The sequence below is a fragment of the Caretta caretta genome, chromosome 26, assembly GCF_965140235.1.
Source record: "Caretta caretta isolate rCarCar2 chromosome 26, rCarCar1.hap1, whole genome shotgun sequence".
Taxonomy (NCBI): domain Eukaryota; kingdom Metazoa; phylum Chordata; order Testudines; family Cheloniidae; genus Caretta; species Caretta caretta.
The window spans coordinates 569,534-590,653 of NC_134231.1; the positions used below are offsets into that span (position 1 = coordinate 569,534).

At 61.7% G+C, this 21,120-nt stretch overlaps 1 protein-coding gene across 8 annotated transcripts in view; it reads left to right on the forward strand.

Annotated features, from left to right (window-relative positions):
- The window catches only part of ANK1 (ankyrin 1), a 131,446-nt gene extending 111,410 nt beyond the window's left edge, over positions 1–20,036 (forward strand). For 4 of the 8 annotated variants that reach the window (XM_048829439.2, XM_048829440.2, XM_075123387.1 and 1 more), the window contains 14 exons: positions 728–824; positions 1,651–1,879; positions 2,593–2,718; positions 2,811–2,930; positions 3,113–3,197; positions 3,635–3,709; positions 5,095–5,226; positions 5,935–6,081; positions 10,622–11,177; positions 11,810–12,092; positions 14,004–14,087; positions 14,359–14,511; positions 14,795–14,916; positions 17,840–20,036. In XM_048829439.2, coding sequence (XP_048685396.1) covers positions 728–824; positions 1,651–1,879; positions 2,593–2,718; positions 2,811–2,930; positions 3,113–3,197; positions 3,635–3,709; positions 5,095–5,226; positions 5,935–6,081; positions 10,622–11,177; positions 11,810–12,092; positions 14,004–14,087; positions 14,359–14,511; positions 14,795–14,893 — 2,186 coding nt within the window. In that variant the 3' untranslated portion in view covers positions 14,894–14,916; positions 17,840–20,036. Of the gene's footprint in view, positions 1–727; positions 825–1,650; positions 1,880–2,592; positions 2,719–2,810; positions 2,931–3,112; positions 3,198–3,634; positions 3,710–5,094; positions 5,227–5,934; positions 6,082–10,621; positions 11,178–11,809; positions 12,093–14,003; positions 14,088–14,358; positions 14,512–14,794; positions 14,917–17,839 lie in introns of those variants that run through there. The other 4 variants (XM_075123388.1, XM_075123391.1, XM_075123386.1 and 1 more) reach the window with 4 other exon arrangements.
- The last annotated feature ends 1,084 nt before the right edge of the window (positions 20,037–21,120 follow it).

Here is a 21,120-nt window from a genome sequence, read left to right on the forward strand (position 1 = left end):
CCTTCCCCTCTGCATTGCTCCCTGGGGTCCTTCCCCCTTCCACCCTGTGCTGCTCCCTGTTCCCTGGGGTCCTTCCCCTCTGCGCTGCTCCCTGGGGTCCTTCCCCCTTCCATCCTGCACTGCTGCCTGTTCCGCAGGGTCCTTCCCTCTCCCTGTGCGCTCCCCTGCTTTGCTGCAAATGAAGTTCACTCTTCCACAGCTAGGTGGGGGCTGGGGGATGGAAACCGGTGTCTCCAGGGCAGTGGGGTCTCTGTGCAGACAGGCGGCTCTGGGAGTCGCTTGGTGGGGGTGGTGAGGGGAAGGTGCTGAGGGGCTGGGATGGAGCTAAAGAAGCTGGGGGCAGGCAAACAGGGTGCATCCTGGGCAGTAAGGGTGCTGAGGGGCAGATCACAGTAGAGTAGGGGGCAGATCACGGGGCACTGGGAGGTCATATTCCAGTTGATGAGGGAGCCAGGGGGCAGAGCCTAAGGGGCGGAAGGGGTCAGGGTAGATCACAGGCAGCAAAGGGGCCTGGGGAGGATCCTGGGGGACAAGGGGGTGAATCCTGGGTGGTGATGGAGCGCGAGGCAGATCCCAGGGGATGAAGCAGCCAGAGGCAGATTCCAAGCAGCAAGGGGGCCAGGTGGTGGACCTCGGTGGGGCCAGGGGCAGATCCCAAGCTGCAGAGGGGCCAGGGGCAGATTCTGCGGGCTGGGGCGGTGCATCAGGTCCTGTTGTGTCCTTATAGGAGGCACAGCCCAAGCGCAGTGGGAGGATATCACAGGAACCACGAAGCTGGTCTATGCCAACGAGTGTGCCAACTTCACCACTAATGTATCCGCCAGGTGAGCGACGGGTGCATGGCGCCTTGTCTGGCCTGGGGGCTGATGACCCGGCTGGCGCTGTGGGGCATATGGAGCTTGGCCAGAGCCCATCTAGGTGCCAGGTCACAGAGCAGGGCTGAGGCGCAGGTGATTCAGTGACTCAGCTGCAGTCCCAGAGGAGGCTGTGGCAGGGCTGGGACCTGAACCCAGCACAGCTGAGTCCCAGCCCAGAGCCTGGATCACAAGGCCAGCTCTTGCTGCCTGAAGGGAAACGTGCCAGTGTTCCCCAGGGTTCCCCTCTGGCACCTCAAGGCCCTGGGCCACCAAGCCCCGGTGGCGTCTGAACAAAGATTCCCATGTGCCTAGGCCACTGCAAGCCTCACACGCTTGTACTGTCACATACGTGCAAACGCAAGCCTGCCCTGTCTTCTGTGAACACAGCAATGTCCAGCAGGGGGTGCCCTGGGCAAAAGCAGGGGCCAAGCAGTCCCCCAGGGCGAGTCTGCTCTGGGCTGCTCGCGAGCGGAGAGCCTGCAATCATGCTGGAGGGTTGTGTTGGAGTTCATTTTATTTTATGGGGTTTCCCCCATTTTTCTGTTCTCTTCCTTTGTCGCTCTCTCGTGACCGACCAGTGCCCGGTGTGCCCGCTGTGCCGTGCACTGCGATGCCGGCCTGGTGCCCCGGAACGGCCCGAAATAGCTGAAATCTTTGTTCTTTGGATGTGGTTTATGGGAAGCCAGCAAGAGCCGCTGGTGCTCAGCGCTGGGGGAGGCCTGGCCTGGGTGCGTCAGGCTCGAGGGGCCCCCGGCTGTGCTGTAATGACCAGCTTGGGGCTCATGCCCTGCAGGTTCTGGCTGGCTGATTGCCCGCGCACGGCCGAGGCCGTCCATTTTGCCACCGTGCTGTACAAGGAGCTGACGGCCGTGCCCTACATGGCCAAGTTCGTGGTGTTTGCCAAGATGAACAATGCACGGGAGGGGCGACTGCGCTGCTACTGCATGACCGACGACAAGGTGGACAAGACACTGGAGCACCACGAGAACTTCCGCGAAGTGGCCCGCAGCAGGGACATCGAGGTAGCGCCCCTCCCTCCGCCTGGTGCGCGGACGGCCCTCGGGGAGTCCCAGCCCTCCCCTGCTCATTGCACAATAAGGCCTGGTTTGTGCGGCCCCCGCCCACTTACCCAGCTTCAGTGCTGGGGGTTTGGGGGGGCTGGGTCCTGCCTGCTCCCTGGTTAAGGGATGTCGGGGAGGAGTTATAGAATCACAGCGAGTCCACCCAGGCGGGGTCCTGGGGCAGCCAGAGGGTCCTGCCCCCCAACTCCACAGTCAGACGTGACTCTCAGCCAGCCAGTAAAACAGGTTTATTAGATGACAGGAACACAGTCTCAAACAGAGCTTGTAGGTACAGAGAACAGGACCCCTCAGCCGGGTCCATTTTGGGGGGCAGCGAGCCAAACAACCACATCACTCCTCGTCCCTATTATATCAGAATATCCTAGAATATCAGGGTTGGAAGGGACCTCAGGAGATCATCTAGTCCAACCCCCTGCTCAAAGCAGGACCGATCCCCAATTTTTGCCCCAGATCCCTAAACGGCCCCCTCAAGGATTGAACTCCCAACCCTGGGTTTAGCAGGCCAATGCTCAAACTGCTGAGCTATCCCCCCTCACAATATGCCTGAAGTTTCTGCACCCAGTTTTGCCTGAGCCCCCGCCCCCCACCGCGCTGGGGCCCTGTGGGGCAGGGGAAAAGGGAGCTCTGAGCCTGACCCCTCCCTGCTCTCCCAGGTGCTGGAGGGGATGCCCCTGCATGTCGAGCTCTCGGGGAACCTGGTGCCTGTCAAGAAGGCCACGCAGCAGCGCAGCTTCCACTTCCAGTCCTTCCAGGAGAACCGGCTGGCCATCCCCGTCAAGGTAACAGCCGCCTGAGGGTTTGAGTGGCTGGGCCGGGCTGGGCCACGGGCCCGTCTCTGCTCCATGCTGCCCACCTGTGTTGTGGTGTCTAGGTGAGGGACAGCAGCCGGGAGGCAGGTGGCTCGCTGTCCTTCCTGCGCAAGGCCATGAAGTATGAGGACTTGCAGCATGTCCTGTGCCACTTGAACATCACCATGCCGCCATGCACCAAGGTCAGTGAGCGCTGGGCCAGAGGCCCGGGCAGCTGGGGAGTTACTGGAGGATCCAACCCAAACCCCTGGGGTGGACTGGGCTCCCTGGGCCTTGCCAGTTCCCGCCAGGGAGCTCCCAGACTGAGGGGCTGGATGGCTCCATTCCCTGTGGGGCAGGTGACCCATGGTGGCTTCTCCTCCAGGGGACTGGCAGCGAGGAGCGAAGGAGGACTCTGACACCATTGGCTCTGCGAGAGAGATACAGCATCCTCAGTGAGAACACTCTGGGTATGCAGCCCACCCTGGTATCGACTCCTGGCCGGGCACCCGGCCCGCCCTGCCTATCCAACCCCCGAGTCTGCCTTGCCTGTCCAAGCCCCGAGTCTGCCCTGCCTATACACCCTGCCGCGCGGCTCCCCCACCCACCCTGCCTAGTCACCCCCCAACCCACCCTGCCTATCCACGTCCATCCTGGCTTCCCGGCCCGCCCTGCCTATCCACACCTGGCCCTCTACAGCCCACTGTGCTTGGGAAGAGCCACAAGAGGGAAGGGCTGGGCCCAGTGGCTAGGCTGCCCTGCCCTACCCCACACTGAGGGGAGTGCAGTGCTTGCAGCTCCCCTTTTCGCTGGGTTCTGGCCGGGTTCCCTGCCTGCGACCACACCCGGGCTGCGAGTAGGAGCAGGGCCTGAGCAGACACTGCTGTGACGTGCTCATGTCTCCTAGGGCCTCTGAGTGGCACGGAGAATGCTGACGTGAAGATGGCTGTTATCTCGGAGCAACTGGGCCTCAGCTGGGCTGGTGAGTCTGTGCCTGGTGCTCTCTGCACTGAGGGAGTGCGGACCCCTGCTCTCTGCAGTTCAGTGCACCAGGGCAGGCTTTGCTCACGCTGCTCCCAGCTGCCGGTGGGGCACTGCCCGGCCCAGCTCACTCTGACATCGAATCAGGTAGCTGGGCCGACAGCAGGGACGAGTTTACGCTGCCTGTCCGGCGGTGGGACTGTTCTGGGGGCTGTGGAGCAGTTGGGGGCTGAGCTCGGGCAGCCTTCTACATCTGTGTGCACCCCAACAGCAGCTCACTGGCTAGGCTGCTGCAGCAGGTGGTGGGTGTGTTCACTGGGAGCACCGGGTCCACATCCTGCTCTGTCTCCCTGACAGCGGGGCTAGGAAAGAGAGTGTACAGTCCCAGCCAGTCTGCATGCCAGTGCACCGTCCCCTCGCACGTCCCCGCACGCCAGTGCATCGTCCCCTCGCACATCTCTGCATGCCGGTGCACCGTCCCCTCGCACGTCCCCGCACGCCAGTGCATCGTCCCCTCGCACATCTCTGCATGCCGGTGCACCGTCCCCTCGCATGTCCCCGCACGCCAGTGCATCGTCCCCTCGCACATCTCTGCATGCCGGTGCACCGTCCCCTCGCACGTCCCCGCACGCCAGTGCACCTCTCCCTCGCACATTCCCATGCACACATGCCTGTGCACTACCTTTCGGTATGCATGCACACCAGTGCACCACCACCTTGTGTACCCATGCACACTGGTGCACTGCCCCTTTGCGGGTTGTGCACACACACCTTCGCATGCACACACTGCTATGCACCGCCCTGTGGCATGGATGTACACTGTTGTGCACTGCCCTCTTCCACCCACGCAGGCATGCACCGGTGCACCCTACACACCCCCCATCTCTGTGCCAGCCAGGACAGGATTTTGCTCTGCATTTGTAAGTTTTCCTGCTTCCTGAAGCAGGGCAGCAAGGTCTTTGGGACTGGGGCCCAACCCAGCAGGGGCAGTGCTGATATCGCTTGTTACGTTACAGCCACGGCTACCAGGAGGCTCAGGAACCATCCTTCCAGGTCGGAGCAGTTTGTGACCCAGCTGCAGGCAGCCAGGCTGAGCCCAGCGGGCCCTGTTTCACATCCAGTGACACTAAACTGGGGACCTTCTGCCCTTTTACTCCCCCTGCATTATTCTGTCGCATGGGCGGGATGTACACGCTCTGGGTGGACGTGGGTGGAGACACGTGGGGGTCAGCTGGACCTGGGTGGCATCCGCAGGGCTACTTGCCTAGAAGTGTCTCGAGCAGAGGTGGCCGCACCCGTGATGCTGGTGAGCGGGTGCTGTCCCCTGCTCTCTGTGCTGCACGGGAGCTGGGACTGTGCCTAACGCATGTGCTGTGTTTCCTACAGAGCTGGCCCGGGAGCTGCAGTTTGGGGTGGACGATATCAACAGGATCCGGGTGGAGAACCCCAACTCCCTGCTGGAGCAGAGCGTGGCCTTGCTCAACCTATGGGTCAGCCGTGAGGGCAAGAATGCCAAGAGTGGGTATTTGCCACCTTCTGCAGGGGCGAGGGCACAGGTAGCACCCCAGGGGTTCCACAGGCGGCCTGTGCCGCCAGCCCGGGGCTCTAGCAGGCATGCCAGGTGGGGGGTGGATAGGCAAGGTGGGCCGGGGAGCTGAGCCGGGGGAGGGTAGGCAGGGCAGGCCGGGGAGCCGGGCCAGGCATGGGTAGGCAAGGTGGGTTGGGGAGCTGAGTTGGGCGTGGGTAGGCAGGACAGGCCGGGGAGCAGGGATGGGGTGGACACACACACGAGGCCGCAGAGCCGGGCCGGGCGTGAGTAGGAAGGGCAGGCCGGGGATCCGGGACAGGCATGGATACACATGGTAGGTTGGGGAATAGGGGACCACTATATCCTATCCAGTCTTTCCCCCCAAAAGAGGCTGGGCCATCCACAGACATGCAGTGCTTCCTTGCACACGCCGTGCTACGCTGGCTCATACGTGTGCAGATGGGCGCTGTTGGCTCCCATGCACAGCTGGCCTGCGCTGGGTCACAGGTCTGCATGCGTATCTGTTCCCAGGGGGATTTGCAGCGCAGTTTGAGGGTGGCTGAGTCCATCGGGCTGGGCCCTCTTTCCAGAGGGCGGGTGAGGCTGGCATGTCATGGGTGGGGGCAGCGGGAATAGATCAGCCTGGCAGGGGTGGGCCTGTGCTGCCTTTTGATGACACCAGCTGCTTCCTCTGACAGTGGAGAATCTGTATGCAGCCCTGAGGAGCATCGACCGCAGCGAGATTGTCAACATGCTGGAGGGCTCGGGCCGGCAGAGCCGCAGCCTGAAAGGCGACCGGCATTACGCTGACAAGGACTATTCCCTCTCGCCCTCCCAGATGAATGGTGAGTCCCTGGCACTCGGCTGTGAACCAACTGGGGACCCCATGCTCCCGCGGGTGAGCCTGAGCCGTGAGTCCCTCGGCAGGGCGGGCGTGACATTGCCCTGGGGACGGATGGCAGCCAAGCAGAGACAAGACACCTCAGTGAGACCAGCAGCCCTGCCAGGCTGTTCTGCTCCAGCCATGCGGAGAAAATCCGAGTTCCCACTGACGTAAAGGCTGGGGGGCCTGGGGCAGGACGTTGAGCCTGTCTGGGCTGCCCACAGACTAGCTGACTGTGGGCAGAGAAAGCAGCCTCAAACCAAGGGTCCGGCCTGCATGGCTCTATGCTGTGGCCAGGTGTGAGTGCGACACAGGCAGACATACCTGCCCCAGCACAGCTAAGAAAGCGGTGTCAATGCGACAGCGTGAGCTGTCCAAACTGGGCACCCTAGGTCCATAGCTGGGTTGCTAGCCCATACTGAAGTCTGCACCACTGCGTCTGCACGGTCTGAAGCCTCCCATGCTGCAGGCACGCCTTGGCGAGCAGTGCGGCCGCAGGGGACGTCGGCAGTGGGGGTGGGCGTGCCCATGCCAGCGCTCTGGGGGAAGTGCAGCTGCAAGGAGCTCAGCGCCCCAAGGCCAGCCCCAACCAGGCTCTCGGAATAGCCGCTCCCGCCGCCCAGGCTGCAGCCGCCACATGGCTCCTTTTAATGTGCCCATACGTCTGCCCGTGCTGGAAACGACCCCTCCAGCTCCAGTGTAGACGTGCTGCACCCTGCAAGGCCTGACCCCAGCTCTCTAGCCTGCACGCCCAACCTCCCTGGCCCCTCAGCCGCGAGGTTGCACGGCTCTTCAGGCTCAGCCCGGGTTGCAGCGTGTTACTAGTGAGCAGACTGCCCTGCCGGCCCCACCCGTCCCACCCAGCTGACAGGTCTCTGCCCTCTGCCTGCCTTCTGCTGCAAGCCGGGCTCACGCAACTTCCCTTGTAGCCTGTGACAACCCTGGGCGGGGCAGCAGCTTGTAATCAGATAGCCTGGGGTGTCCAGGCCCGGAGGGCTGGGTGCCGGGGGCGTGGTCAGGTGCCTGCAGTGAGCGTAGTGGTCCCGTGTCCCTTTGGGCCCAGGCAGGGGTGTGTGGTCGGGTGCCAGCCTTGGCAGCAGGAGTCCCTTTGGGCCCTTGTGCCTTGCCTGGGGGAATGGCTGTGAGCTCTGCATGCTGAATGCTCTCCCCTTTGTTCTGTTCTCTCACACATGCCATTCAGGGCTGCCGGGTGCAGGCCGCGTCAACCTTTCTCCTCTGACCTCCTCTTGACCTCTTGTTCTCTCCTCCTCCTCCACTGCCTGTCTCCACTGTCTCCACCTCAGCTGAGCCCTGGGAGAGCGGCTGTCCTGCTCGGGCGCGTGCATGACACCAAGGCACTGCCAACACCTCATGGCTGTGTGCATCCGCTTGGCCCTCTGTGGGCTTCCCCCAGCAATGCCCCAGGGCCGGCTCCGCACGGCACCCCCAGCACAGAGAACAGTGTCTCTGAGTGGGAGCCGGGCGAGCAAAGCCACCTGGTGCTGCTGTGCTGTGCCAGGCCTGGCCCTAACTCACTCTGTGCCCAGCCCAGAGGGTGATGGCCTGTGCCCAGCACTGAGCCCATGGCACAGAAAGGTTAATAACCGAACACCCCTCGTAGGGAGTCGTGCCCCCTGCAAGGAAGTGTTGCTGGACACCCAGGAACCACTGTGTCTCAGGCAGTGAGCTGCCAGCGTGGCAGAGCCCTCAGAGGCAGAGACCTGGGCAGCACTGGCTCTGGGCCTAGCCAGCAGACCCCCCAGGGTTTGTGTGGGCAGCAGAATCGCAGGGGCTGTGCAGGCTGAGGAGGCAGGTGACACGTTCTCCGGGTGCTGACGTTGGGGGAGAGGAGGTTGGTGTGGCTCAGGGGAGCTGTGAGATGGGAATGGGGCAGCCCCAAGGCCAGAGCCATTGCAGACTGGCCAATCTGTAGGGAGCGACCCTGAGTTGGGCTAGAGCTGACCAGTGGGGATTCTCTGGCTCTGGAGGTCTGGTCAGGGTGTGCCCAGCATTGGGCAAGTCTTGGCTAGTGCTGGTGAGTGCCCTGCTGCAGGGTAAAGACGTCTCTATGCTGCAGACACATGTTCAGATCAGAGCCAGGGTCCCTGGCACCTGGGGAGAGCAGGGCATGAACAGGCTGAGATGGCATGATGTGCAGGGCCATGGTGGCTGGCACTCCTGCCTCTGCCTCTTCAGCTGCCCTGGGCAGTCAGCCACAAGGTGCAAGGACCTGGCAGCACTCGCAGCCACAGAGCGACCGGGACGGGGCCCTTCGGGCCGGAGCCCCAGGGCTGTGTGTGCAAACAGCACGGATGTGAGCCGGTTTGGTTACAGGGCAAAGTGTCGGTGTAGCCACAGCGCCAGGGCACAGGTCCCTGTGGAAATATCCGCGACGTGCTCTCCATGGGTGTGCAAATGGCAGCTTATCCCAGGAACTTATCCCAGGAACTTATCCTTGCAACAAAGCCCGTTGCCAATTGTGCCCACATATCTATTCAGGGGACACCATCACAGGGCCTAATAACATCAGCCACACTATCAGAGGCTCGTTCACCTGCACACCCACCAATGTGATATATGCCATCATGTGCCAGCAATGCCCCTCTGCCATGTACATTGGTCAAACTGGACAGTCTCTACGTAAAAGAATAAATGGACACAAATCAGATGTCAAGAATTATCACATTCATAAACCAGTCGGAGAACACTTCAATCTCTCTGGTCACGCAATCACAGACATGAAGGGCGCTATCTTAAAACAAAAAAACTTCAAATCCAGACTCCAGCGAGAAACTGCTGAATTGGAATTCATTTGCAAATTGGATACTATTAATTTAGGCTTAAATAGAGACTGGGAGTGGCTAAGTCATTATGCAAGGTAGCCTGTTTCCTCTTGTTTTTTCCTACCCTCCCCCCCCCCCAGATGTTCTGGTTTAACTTGGATTTAAACTTGGAGAGTGGTCAGTTTGGATGAGCTATTACCAGCAGGAGAGTGAGTTTGTGTGTGTATGGGGGTGGGGGGGATGTGAGAAAACCTGGATTTGTGCAGGAAATAGCCCGACTTGATTATGTAAAGAGTTGTCACTTTGGATGGGCTAGCACCAGCAGGAGAGTGAATTTGTGTGGGGGGGTGGAGGGTGAGAAAACCTGGATTTGTGCTGGAAATGGCCCACCTGATGATCACTTTAGATAAGCTATTACCAGCAGGACAGTGGGGTGGGAGGAGGTATTGTTTCATATTCTCTGTGTATATATAAAGTCTGCTGCAGTTTCCACGGTATGCATCCGATGAAGTGAGCTGTAGCTCACGAAAGCTCATGCTCAAATAAATTGGTTAGTCTCTAAGGTGCCACAAGTACTCCTTTTCTTCTTACCACCAAATGTCTAACACCGGTATTATTATTATTAGGAAAGAGTTCGTTTGGAAACGTCTTTCCCCCCAAAATCCTCCCAAATCTTACCCCCTTTTTTCTGGGGAAGGTTTGATAAAAATCCTCACCAATTTGCATAGGTGACCACAGTCCCAAACCCTTGGATCTTAAGAACAATGAAAAGAAGGAATCAGTTTCTTAAAAGAAGAATTTTAATAGAAGAAAAAGTAAAAAAGAATCACCTCTGTAAACAGGATGGTAAATCCCTTACAGGGTAATCAGATTCAAAACATAGAGAATCCCTCTAGGCAAAACCTTAAGTTACAAAAAGACACAAAAACAGGAATATCCATTCCATTCAGCACAGCTTATTTTACCAGCCATTTAAAGAAATCAGAATCTAACGCATATCTAGCTAGATTACTTACTAAGTTCTAAGACTCCATTCCTGTTCTGTCCCCAGCAAAAGCATCACACAGACAGACCCACACCCTTTGCCCCCCCCTCCAGCTTTGAAAGTATCTTGTCTCCTCATTGGTCATTTTGGTCAGGTGCCAGCAAGGTTATCCTAGCTTCTTAACCCTTTACAGGTGAAAGGGTTTTTCCTCTGGCCAGGAGGGATTTTAAAGGTGTTTACCCTTCCCTTTATATTTATGACAGGGGCACTGTGGGTTAGAATTGAGAGATCTCAGCAGAGGCAGGGAGGGAGCCCAGGCAGGGCTAGCAGGGAGCTGGGGGGCACAGGCAGAGCTGTGGGCGGGGAGCCCAGGGCAGGGCTAGCAGGGGGCTGAGGGGCATCGGCAGAGCTGTGGGGCAGGGGAGCCTGGGGTGGGGATAGCAGGGGGCTGGGGGGCACCGGCAGAGCTGTGGAGGGGAGGGGAGGGGAGGCCAGGAAGGCTAGCGGGGGGCATCGGCAGAGCTGTGGAGGGGAGGTCAGGCAGGCTAGCAGGGGGCTGGGGGGCACCGGCAGAGCTGTGGGGCAGGGGAGCCCAGGGCAGGGCTAGCAGGGGGCTGGGGGGATGCAGGGAACGCAGCGCTGCCCAGGGGATGGGGACAGTGTGGGCCTGTCCCATCCTCTTCGTGTCTGCACAGAAAGGCTGCTGGAGCTGTTGCCTCTGTCTGCCCCTGTAGGTTACACTTCGCTGCAGGATGAGCTCCTCTCCCCTGCCTCCCTGCAGTACACGCTGCCGTCCCCGCTGCGTGCAGACCAGTACTGGAACGAGGTGGCCATCCTGGATGCCATCCCCATGGCCCCCACCGAGCAGGACGCCCTGCTGGAGCTGTCCGACATGCAGGTGTGGTCCTCGGGGCTCACCCCCTCACTGGTGACTGCTGAAGACTCCTCTCTGGAGTGCAGCAAGGCTGAGGACTCGGACGCCATGAGTGAAGGCCGCTTCCCGGGGCAGCTGCTGGATGATGTGCACGGCCTGGACCACCTGGGCTCGCTGGATCTGGCTGAGGACGACACAGTGGATTCAGATGCCATGAATGGCCTTATCGACCTGCTGGAGCAGGAGGAAGGTCAGAGGTCCGAGGTGAAGCTGCCAGCGTGTGAGCGCCAGGCCGGGCTGGCGGGGGAGCAGGGCTCAGAGGATGAAGTCTCTTTTGTTTCAGGCCAGCAGAGGGTGCAGGCCGGGATCCTGGAGTCGCCAACTGTGAGCCGGGTCATGGAGAGGAGCAAGGGCAGGTAATGCTTCCTGGCCAGGCTGCTTGGAGCTGGACAGGGCAGCCCGAGGGACCCCTGGGGTGTCCACGCCACAGGGCAGAGCCACGCTTGGCCAGGGAAGGATTGGATCGGCCAGGGAGCTTCCCACGGCTTTGGGGAATCCCTCAGCAACCACCTGGGGTGCCAGCCCAGCTCCAGGCTCGGGGATGGCCATGGTGCTCTCGTTGGCAGGGAGCTGAGCTCCCGATGAAGGTACTCTGCTGGGGCTGAGGTCTGCCTGGCAGTCCCTGCCTCTCCTTGCCATAGTGCCTGGGGCAGGGCGAGCACGAAGGGCCTGGCTGGCCTCTAGGCCAGCTCCCTCCCCTTCCTCACCCGCTCCTTGTGCCATCAGCCTGCTGCTGTGCCCAGACAGGGCCAGGCCGCCCGTGGGTGTCTCTGGAGGGTGTTCTGTTGCTCCGTGGGTGGGGTGGGATGTGGGGCTAGTTCGGGATCCACGTTACAAAGGGGGGCTCCGAGTGCAAAGGCCGGTCAGTGGGGCCGACAGCCTGTGTGTGGGCAGGAGAGCGAGGCTGGGCCCACACAGGGGGCAGCATGCCAGAGGGTAGAAACTGACCGTGTCTCTCTCTGTCCTTGTTCCTCTCTCTGCTGCCCAGGCTGAGGGACTGGAATGCAGAAGGCTCCTTTGTCTCCTGCCTGCAGGACCTGCCTGAGGGCTCCTGGCAGGAGGGGGTTCCCAGAAGCCCACGTCTGCTGCCCAGAGCAGCCCCCGGGGCAGCCCCCCAGGGGAGGGGCCAGGAGCAGGTTCTGGGGCCCCTGCCCGAGCGTCTGCGAATCGACCCCCCTGAGGAGAGCGGCTGGCAGCCCCAGCACACGAGGAGCCAGGACTACAGCCAATGGCTGGAGGAGGCGGATAGCAGCTTCTTCAGGCAAACGAGGGTACGAGGGTGACAGCGAGAGCCGGCCCCCGGGGGCTGTGCATTGCAGTGGAGCCACTGGTTGGAGCCCCCTCGCTGTGCGTGAGGCCCATGGCACCCTTGCCGGGGCCAGAGCGCACACAGGAGTGAATGCCAGGCTGCCCTATCTGAAGAGCCTGGCCTGGGAGCCTCCGCTTCTTGAGCAGAGGCACCAGAGCCTGGTGACCTGCCCACCCCTGCCCCCCGCCCAGCAGCTGGGGTCCCTCAGCAGAATACCCCATGCTTTGGCACAGAGTGCTGGGCAAGTGCCTCCTGCTGCCCTGCCCCCAGCTCCGGGCACTGCCCCCTGCCAGCCTCCCTGCCCGGGCTCCTGCGGGGGAAGGGGCCCAGAATAGCCTGGCTTGCACTAGGCCCAGGGGTTTGATTTCACATATGAGCCTCTGCCTCTGTTCTTCATTTATAACCCAGACAGCCACCTGCATGCTTCCTAATTGGGTAGCTCCCAGGGCGCCTGCCCTCTTCGGGTCGCCAGCACCAGGCATGGAGAGTCCAGAAATAGAGCTGGCCCGGATGGCCAGGGGCAGGGCTGGGGTTTTGGGAATCCTGCCATGGCCAGGCAGAGCTGGGCAGGGCCAGGGAAGGGCTAGTGCAGGATGGCACATGGAGCAGGGTGGGCATGGCGTAGCAGGCCCTGGGGTGCTGCGGGGCGCCCTGGACCAATCCTCCCAGAGCACTTCCCAGGAGCCCCAGGGTGGGGGACGGGGAGGAAGAGCCCTGCAGTGAATGCAGCGATGCTGGGGGCTGGCTGGCTTGCAGCCCCTTGGCTGGAGTCACTGAGGGGCTGCGTGACTTCTCCACACTCCTCACAAGTCTGCTGTGGGTGAGACTGAGTCCTGGCTCATATCGCCCACGCTGCCCTCCTGCCCCGTCCGCAGCCCGCCACAGAGACACTGCGGGGGGGCAGCTCCCCTCTGCCTGGGGGGAGGGGCCGCGGCTGTCAGTCTGAGGCCAGATGACTTTGACAGAGCTCCGAGTGCAGAGGACAAACCCACCTGCCTGCCCGGCAAGTGGTGCAGCCGGCTGGTATGCAGGAGCTACAATTACAGCAGCCTGCCCAGGCTGCGCACAGAGCAGGGGGCAGCCGAGCCAGAGGCAGCGTGCACGCCCCACTGCAGAGCGACGCCATGGCCAGGATCTAGGCGCTGGGCTCGGCAAGTGGCCATGCGCTTGTGGCCCTAGCAGACGCACCATGTTGGCCTTCCTGACCCAGCTGCTGATCACCCTGGTGCTGCTGGGCTTCTTCCTGGTCAGCTGCCAGAATGTCCTGCACATTGTCAAGGGCTCCGTACGCTTCCTGCTCAAGCACGTCCACCAGGAGCTGGACAAGGAGCTGGGTGAGAGCGAGGGGCTGACGGATGATGAGGAGTCCATCTCCACCAGGGTGGTCCGTCGGCGCGTCATTGTGAAGGTAACACAAGCGGGGAGTGGGAGCCCTGAGGCATCAGGCACTGCCTTGCCTGTGGGGCTGTCGCTGGCCCCAGGGGAGCCATGCAGAGCCATGCAGAGCCAGCCTGGCTCGTCACCTCCTGTCCCAGCTCAGGGCTCTGAGCCTGGCTCGTTCCTGCATGCCCAGAGTGTAGCACTCGTGTGCCCTGGTGCTGGCCCTGCCCCTGCGCTTCCAGCAATGGCTGCTTCCCAGTGAGGGGTCTGGCAGGGCTAGGAGCTGGCGTGGTGTGGTGCAGGGGTGTTGTGCAGGGGGTTGGCACATGGAGTTGGCAGTCAACGGGGAAGTCGGATTTGGTGTCACTTATGCAGGGGCTGGGGCTTTTGCCCCACTTGGTGCCCTGAAGTGAACACAAGGGACTGCCTGTGGGGCTTTGGCTCCCTGCCCTCCCCCTCACTGCCTCGCTCTGTTCTCTCCCTGGTGCTGCAGGGCAATCAGGTTCAGGATATTCCGGGGGAGCAGGTGACCGAGGAGCAATTCACTGACGAGCAAGGCAACATCGTCACCAAGAAGGTGTGTACGGGCCAGACACAGAGCCCCCCAGTCTCCGCGCAGCGTCTGCCCTGCTCTCCTTGCCCCCAGGGCTGGATATTCTGGGGCCTTCCCTGGAAACACCCCTCACCCAGTTCTGTCTCGGGGGAGCAGCATGCCCCAGCTTGGGGTGCCGATGGCAGGGCAGGGCCGAGCGGGAGTAGGACTGGAGGAGTGGTGTGGCTGAGTCCCTGGGGGTGTGTGGGGCCTAGCCTGGCCGGTGGCAGGCAGCTCTAATGCCCACTCTCTGCAGATCATCCGGAAGGTGGTGCGGCGGATCAGCGCAGGCGATGAGGAGAAGGAGGTGATTCTTGAGGGCTCTCTGCAGGAGCCCCAGGAGCTGGAAGCTGAGGCAGATCACTTTATGAAATATGCCATCCTGCATCAGGACAGTCTGGGCAGCAAGGTACAGAGCCTGCTCCTCTCCTGGCCCTTCGCCAGCTCTGGGCAGCACAGCCATGCGCCCGGCCAGGCAGGGCTCCTAGAGGGCTCTGGCTGGATCCTCCCTGGCCTCCTCTCCTTCCCTGTGCTCTTCTTCTGCTGTACCTCTGGGGCTGTGAGGGGCCATGCTTCCCCCCTCGCTGCAGCCTTCTCCTTGCCTGCCGGCTCTCCCGTCCTCCTCCTTGTCCTCTCTGTGTCTGTCTGTCTGTGTGACGCCTCCTGCTTCCTCTCTCTGCTGCTCTCCCCAGGAGGAGGCGCAAGGGCACATCCCAGAATCGGAGCTGATCGGGGGCAGGATGGGGGCTTACATAGTGAAACGAGCCAGCCTGAAAAGGGGAAAGCAGTGACCCCTCCCAGGGCCTCTTCCGAGGTAATGCCACCTTTGTTCTGACTACAGATCCAGCTCTCTGTGCTGTGTGCCCTGTGTGGAGCCCACCCAGCCACTTGCGCTCCCCCTGCCCAGAGGGGAGACTCGGTTGCTCCATTAGGGCATGCTGGAGAACAAGCCCAGCGCTGGCTGCCTCTTCGCCACTGCTGCCAAGCCTGCGAGCCCCATGCTGCTCCTGGGGAAGGGGGCTGGCTTCTCTGCACACTGCATGCCGGGGAGCCTGCCATTGTAGCACCTATCTGTCTGGCTCACATGGCATTCTAGGGGAGGAGGGTGTCAGGCTGTCGCCACGGTTACGACAGCCAGGAGGATTGTTACTGTGGGTTACAGTGTACTGTGGGGACCGTGACGGTGTCACTGCAGTTACAACAGCTACGGGGCTTGTTACCCCGAGTTACAGTGTACCGTGTGGGCCACAGTGGTGTCACCATGGTTATGACAGCCAAGGGCATTGTCACCCCGGGTTGCAGTGTACCGTGGGGGCTGCGATGGTGTCACCGCGGCTACGACAGCCAGGGGGATTGTTAGCCTGGGTATACTGTGGGGGCTGCGATGGTGTCATCACAATACCGACAGCCAAGGGCACTGTTACTCCAGGTTACAGTGTACCATGGTGGCCACGATGGTATTACCACAGTGACCGCATTCCAGGGGATTGTAACCAGTAGCTACAGCATGCAGTGCTGTGAAGATTGCCCTTGGCACAGTCCTTCCCTGCCAGCTCTTGGGCTGAGCTTTGCCCTGGACCCCATTCCCTAGTGCAGCTGCCCCATTCCCCATTTCTCTGCGTGCTCACCTTGCCCCTTGCAGAGGCCCCAGTGCCGCTGCTATAAATAGCCCCTGAATGCTGCCCCAGTGACAGGTTGCTGACATTCCAGCCTGTCAGGCAGTCCCTGCGCTGTCAGCTGTGCCCCAGAGCTTGTCCTGGAGCCTGGGTCTGGGGTTGGGTTTCCTGGAATGAGGTGCCAAGTGCCCTGGAGCCACGGCGGCGCCTCCTCACGTCAAACGCCCTCTCAGCGACTGGGTGCTGCAGGGAGCTGCACATTGCACCTGGGGGAGGCCAGCCCCTGCTCATGGCACCCATAACTCACAGCCGCCTCCACCTGCCACATAAGCCGCGTTCACCCGCAGCACCCCTTGGGCATTGCTGCCTGGCAGTGCTGCTAACATGCCATGCAGGGCCTTCTTGGTGGGGTCATGAGGGGCTCTGGGCACCAGAGGGCAGCAGAGAACCTACAGCTTGCAGGCGGCTGCAGGTAGGGATGGGGGAGCCGTGGTGGGAGGAGGGCGCAGGCAGTGTGCCCGTGGCCTGGGGGGGCCATGTGCCCAGGGTGGAGTGTAGGGAGCTGACAGCAGTGAGGGAATAGGAAGGTCAGTGTGCCCATGGCAGGTATGTGTGCAGTAGCGATGGGGGGGGGGGGGGGGGCTGCATGCCCATGGCAGGGTGTCCAGGGCATTGTGCCCGGGGGGTAAAGGGGCAGATGGGGCAGCAGGCAGTGCGTGCCTATGACAGAGATGGTTGTTTTTGCTGGTGGGGTGGACGTACCAGGCTCCAATCCCACCAGGATCTCCTGGCAGCTCAGGGCCTGTCTGCAGTGACGTATGCGCGGGTCTCAGAGGCTGAGCCAGATCGGCAGCTGGATGCCAGGGCCATGGGGCGACCACAGGACAGGTGCCTCCTACTCTCGATGCAGCTTGTGCTCTGGACACTGTGACTCTGGGTGTTGGGTCATTTCCTGGCCCTCGGACATGGCTGGATGCATGCTTGGACACGGCGTGCCTTGCTGTCCCTCACCCGCTTGCACCCAGGAGCCCTGCAGTGCTGCGGTTCCTGCTGAGGGGCCGGGGGCTGATCTGCAGCAGGAACCCTTTCCTGGCTGCCTCTATCCTGCTAGAGCGCAGCCGGGGGGATGGGTGCCTGCCCCGCAAGGACAGGCGCTCCCTCGGGTCTCTGTCGTTTGTGCATGCGTGTGCATGAGACGCATGGCATGGCCTGTACTGCAGGAAGACAGGTATCCAGCCTAGCTCATTTCTCTGCAGTGCTCTGGGGAGGGGGTCCTGGGGCTGGCTGTCCCCAGGGGTGGGGCCTCCCTGCTCCCTCACCCATGCTCTGCGAGCTGCAAGTCTGGCCCAGCCAGCTGTGCGGCCTGCATTGCAGCGCAGGACACCTGGGTTCTTTCCCTGGAACAGCACGGGCTGAGAGGCAAGGGCTGGTGGCTGCAGTGGTGGCTTTGCGGTGGGGTGTATGTTCCTGCACAGAGCGCTCGTGGGCGGGCGTGGCAGGGAAATAACCTGAGAGAGCCCATCTGGCCCCTGCACAAGGCTGCAAGTAACAGTTAAACCTCTGGTGACGGGGTGGGGGACACTCACCCCCCTGTGCATTTGTCATCACACCCTGCCCAGGGACCACCTCCCCTCCCAGACCACCACAGGGCAGTAACCCCCAGTCCATGCGTTCTGCCTCACGCCTCTGCATCCTCCACACGGCCGCCCCGGCTGAGCACATCTCCAATGCAGACAGCCATTGCCGGGGCCTGTTCCCTCTGAGCAGGCAGCTGACTCCCGCTGTTCACAGCTGCGGCTCCAGCACCCTCCTCACTCCAGACCCTTGGCAATGAACAGACAGGGGCTGGTTTCAGCCAGCATCTCGCCCTTTGCTGGGTGCTGCAGCGTTGGGTGCCAGAGGGTCTCACATCCAGCACCAGGGCTTCTGCTTTCCCAGCTGCCTCCTACCTTTGTCCCTGCCCCCAGCATCAGCCAGTGCCTGGGAGCTGCTGTCCTCTGGTCCAGTAGCCATGCCTGTAAGTGGAGTGTCGGGTCATGCCCCCAGCTCTGGCCTGCTGCCCTGCGGGGGAGCCAGCAGGGCGCTGTTTGTAACCCAAGCTCCGTCTTCTCTGTCCTTCAGGATCTCACCTCCACCCCGAACCACTGACTGCAGCCACGTGCGGCCAGCCCCGCAAGGAGAGGCGAAAGCGGACAGGCGACGGGAGCAGAGCTGGCTGTACACGTTGCTCTAGGCTAATGGCATGATTTCTGTAAGAGACTTACTTCCCGTCCTATTCGCATGATTGACCGACTGCCAACGCATGACTACGGATGGGGACCCCAGGAGCCAGCAGCACCCGGGGCAGCGTTTCTCTGGCAGGGACGTGACTCTGCTGCACACACCCTGACTCCGGACAGGAGGCTGCGGCTATGAAGGGCTGCCCAGGGTGGGGGCGTCGGCTCCCACCTATCCCTCATGCTGTCTCCTGGCTGGATTTTGCTGCTTCATCCCCTTCCAAGGAGTGTGTCGGGAGGGGAGGATGTCAGAGCCTAAGGGGGCGGTGGGAGGAGGGCAGAACTGCAGCTCTCAAGGGAGCAGCCCCAGCAAGGGCAGGGGGCGGGGACTGGATTGTGGCTGCCTTGCCCCTGTTTCTCCAGGAGTTTCCCCCAGTGTGAGCGTGTGGCTCCCAGCAGCACTGAGCTCCTCGCTTGTGTTGAAAGTGTAAACTGTACAGTACTCAGCCTTGTGTATATGAACAAATAAATACTATGCAACGCCCGAGGGCACTCAGCGGTGGGCAGAGCACTGCCCGCTCCATGCCCGCATACCTCGCCGGCTGTAGGACAGGGATGGCTCATCAGCCCCCGCCAGGGAGGAGCTCCGGCCAGTGCAGCTGGGAAGCTGGTGGTGTCAGAGGGCGACAGAGCCGAACCTCCCAGTGTCAGCCTGGCGCTTTTACTCCCCTTGGCCTTGTTCATTTCCTGACACCCACCCGGGGCCAGGCAGGGGGCTGGGACACCTGTGCCAGCCCCTGCCCCCTTTGGTTACAGATAGGGCAGAGCTGAGAGCCTCCCACCAGGCCCTACTGCCCTGGCACGGGACGGGCAGGTGGTGAGGACTGGCACAGCCCAGCACCTGCCTCAGCCCATGCTTGGCTCTACCCAGCACAACGGCTGCTCAGGAGAGATGCAAGGAAACAGCAGTGGGGTTTGCACCCCTGTCCTCTGCACCATTTGTGAGGCCCTCCAGGGTCCCTCGGCCTCTCTGAAAGGCCAAAATCAGCACAGCCCCAATGTCCCCTGACCCTTCCAGGACCAACCCCCAGTGCCCAGGGCAAAGGAGGCGCGTCAGAGCAGCTCTCCCAGGCTCTTGCACTGCGTCGGCACCACAAACCCTACTGCTGCAGCCTGGCCGGAACAGAGAGGGTCACGCTGCGCCCTGGCATCCCAGCCCCGGGAGCTTTAACTGGGGACAGCAGAGCTCTGCCCCAGGCTGGCCCCTTGGCTCAGCTGTTCCTGCCAACAGCTCTGTCCTGGCAGGAGGCGGGGGGGGAGCTACCTGGGCTATGTGACATGTGACCCCAGGCGGGCTGGTTGCAGGAAGGGGGTGCTGGCTGCCACGTCCCCTCACCTCCCTTAAGGGTGCAGGAAGGAGCCAGGCAGAAACAATTGGACTTGCGCTTTCCCCAGGACGTCGCCATGGCCCCATCTCAAAGGGGCTGATGTGTTTCCCGGTGGCAACGCCCAGACCAAGCCCGCCGCTGAAGCCAGGCTGCAGCCGCCATGCCCAGCAGGCCTTGGCTGGGGGGCAGGTCTCGTTGCAAAGCCCTCTGCTCCCCGGCAGGCTGAGGAGGTGGAGTAGATGCAGAGGCGCGACTAGGCCAGCCTTCTCCTCGGAGAGCAAAGCGGCACCACTGCAAACCACGTAGGGTACAGACCGTCCATCCACAACCCTCCGCTCTGTAACATAATGTCCCTAGAATGGCTGACTTTGATAGCATCTCCGCAGAGTCTAGTGCGGCCCCCTGCTTTGGCCTCTATACTCCGTAGGGAATGCTCCACTGCACTGTGCCGGCCCCGCGGGAGCCGTTGCTTCGCGCTCTGATTGCTAGTAGGAGCTGGTAGGGGCAGGAGCGCGCTCGACATGACGCCTAGAGAATGCTGCAGGCTGCGCACTAGACGCTTTTTAGAAGTTTTAAGATAATTTTATTTCCTTTTTTTACTGTTATGACGACGAGCCTTTTGGCTCTCCCTGCCCCCATCTTAGCCGCTGATGTATAGACCATTCTCCCTGTACACAGCTACCAGACTACAACTTAATAAAGAAACCAACAAGAGCTGGGCCTTGTCTCTGCTTTTCTGCAGGGGGCCAGGGGTGTCCTGGCCAGACAGCAGCTCCCTCCCTGGGGTCCCCATTGCCCAGGCTAATGGAGGGAGGGGTAACAAGGCTGCAGATCTGGTGGTCAAGTCCGTGTCCTGCCATGAACGCACACCACTGCCTTCCCTGCTCACCAGGGTGGGTGGGAGGGAGGGAGAGCTGCAAACAGAAAGGTGCCCAGGGCAGTAAAAGATTCAGGTCTGCTGCCCCAGCACAGGGCTGTCCCCTTGAAGGTGGGACCCAGCAGTGGCAACCTCTGGGGACGTGCCGAGGCCTGGAGGCTCAATATCCTGGTGGGACACAGGCGGACAGCACCAGCCCTGTGCAGGGAATGACATCACCACCCCTGCTTCTCCCGTGTCACTTGCTGCCTTGCCAGAGCTGAGCACTGCCCCTTGTGGGAGGGCCACCCGGAGGCACACCCAGGTGCACTGGCTGCTTTCACTGTGGCTGCCTGTGACCTTTGCCCCCCAGCCCCCAGCCCCGTCACAGAACAGTGGGGAATAGCCCATGGCTTTGGCCATGTGGGCACCTGGGCACAGAGCCCCGTTCGCACACACAGCAGGTGTCTGGCTGGATTGAACAGCACCGACTCAAGGGAGGGAGATGGAAACCAGCTTCCCTGGGCAGGGGAAGGGCATATTTGCATGTGTGCACGCATAACTGTGCATGCGGGGACAGATGTATGGGGCGGGGGGGGATGCAGGGACAGGTGTGGTGAGACATGCATGCAGGGGGGCACATGTGGCTGGGGGGGGCACGTGCAGAGACAGGTGTGTGGCTGGTGGGGCATGTGCAGGGACAGGTGTGGCGGGGAGTGCATGCAGGGACTGTAGGGGGGGGCACATGTAGGAACAGGTGTGTGGCGGGGGGCACATGCAGGGACAGTGTGTGGCAGGGTGTCACGGAGTCCCTGGGCAATGCTCTGGAACTGCTCCCCATGAAGACAGTCAGGACTCTGGGGCAGTTGCCTTCCTGTGAGCAGCCTGTCTTCAGGACACTCAGCTCACACAGCTTCCACCTTCCTGGGTCTGACCTCGGAG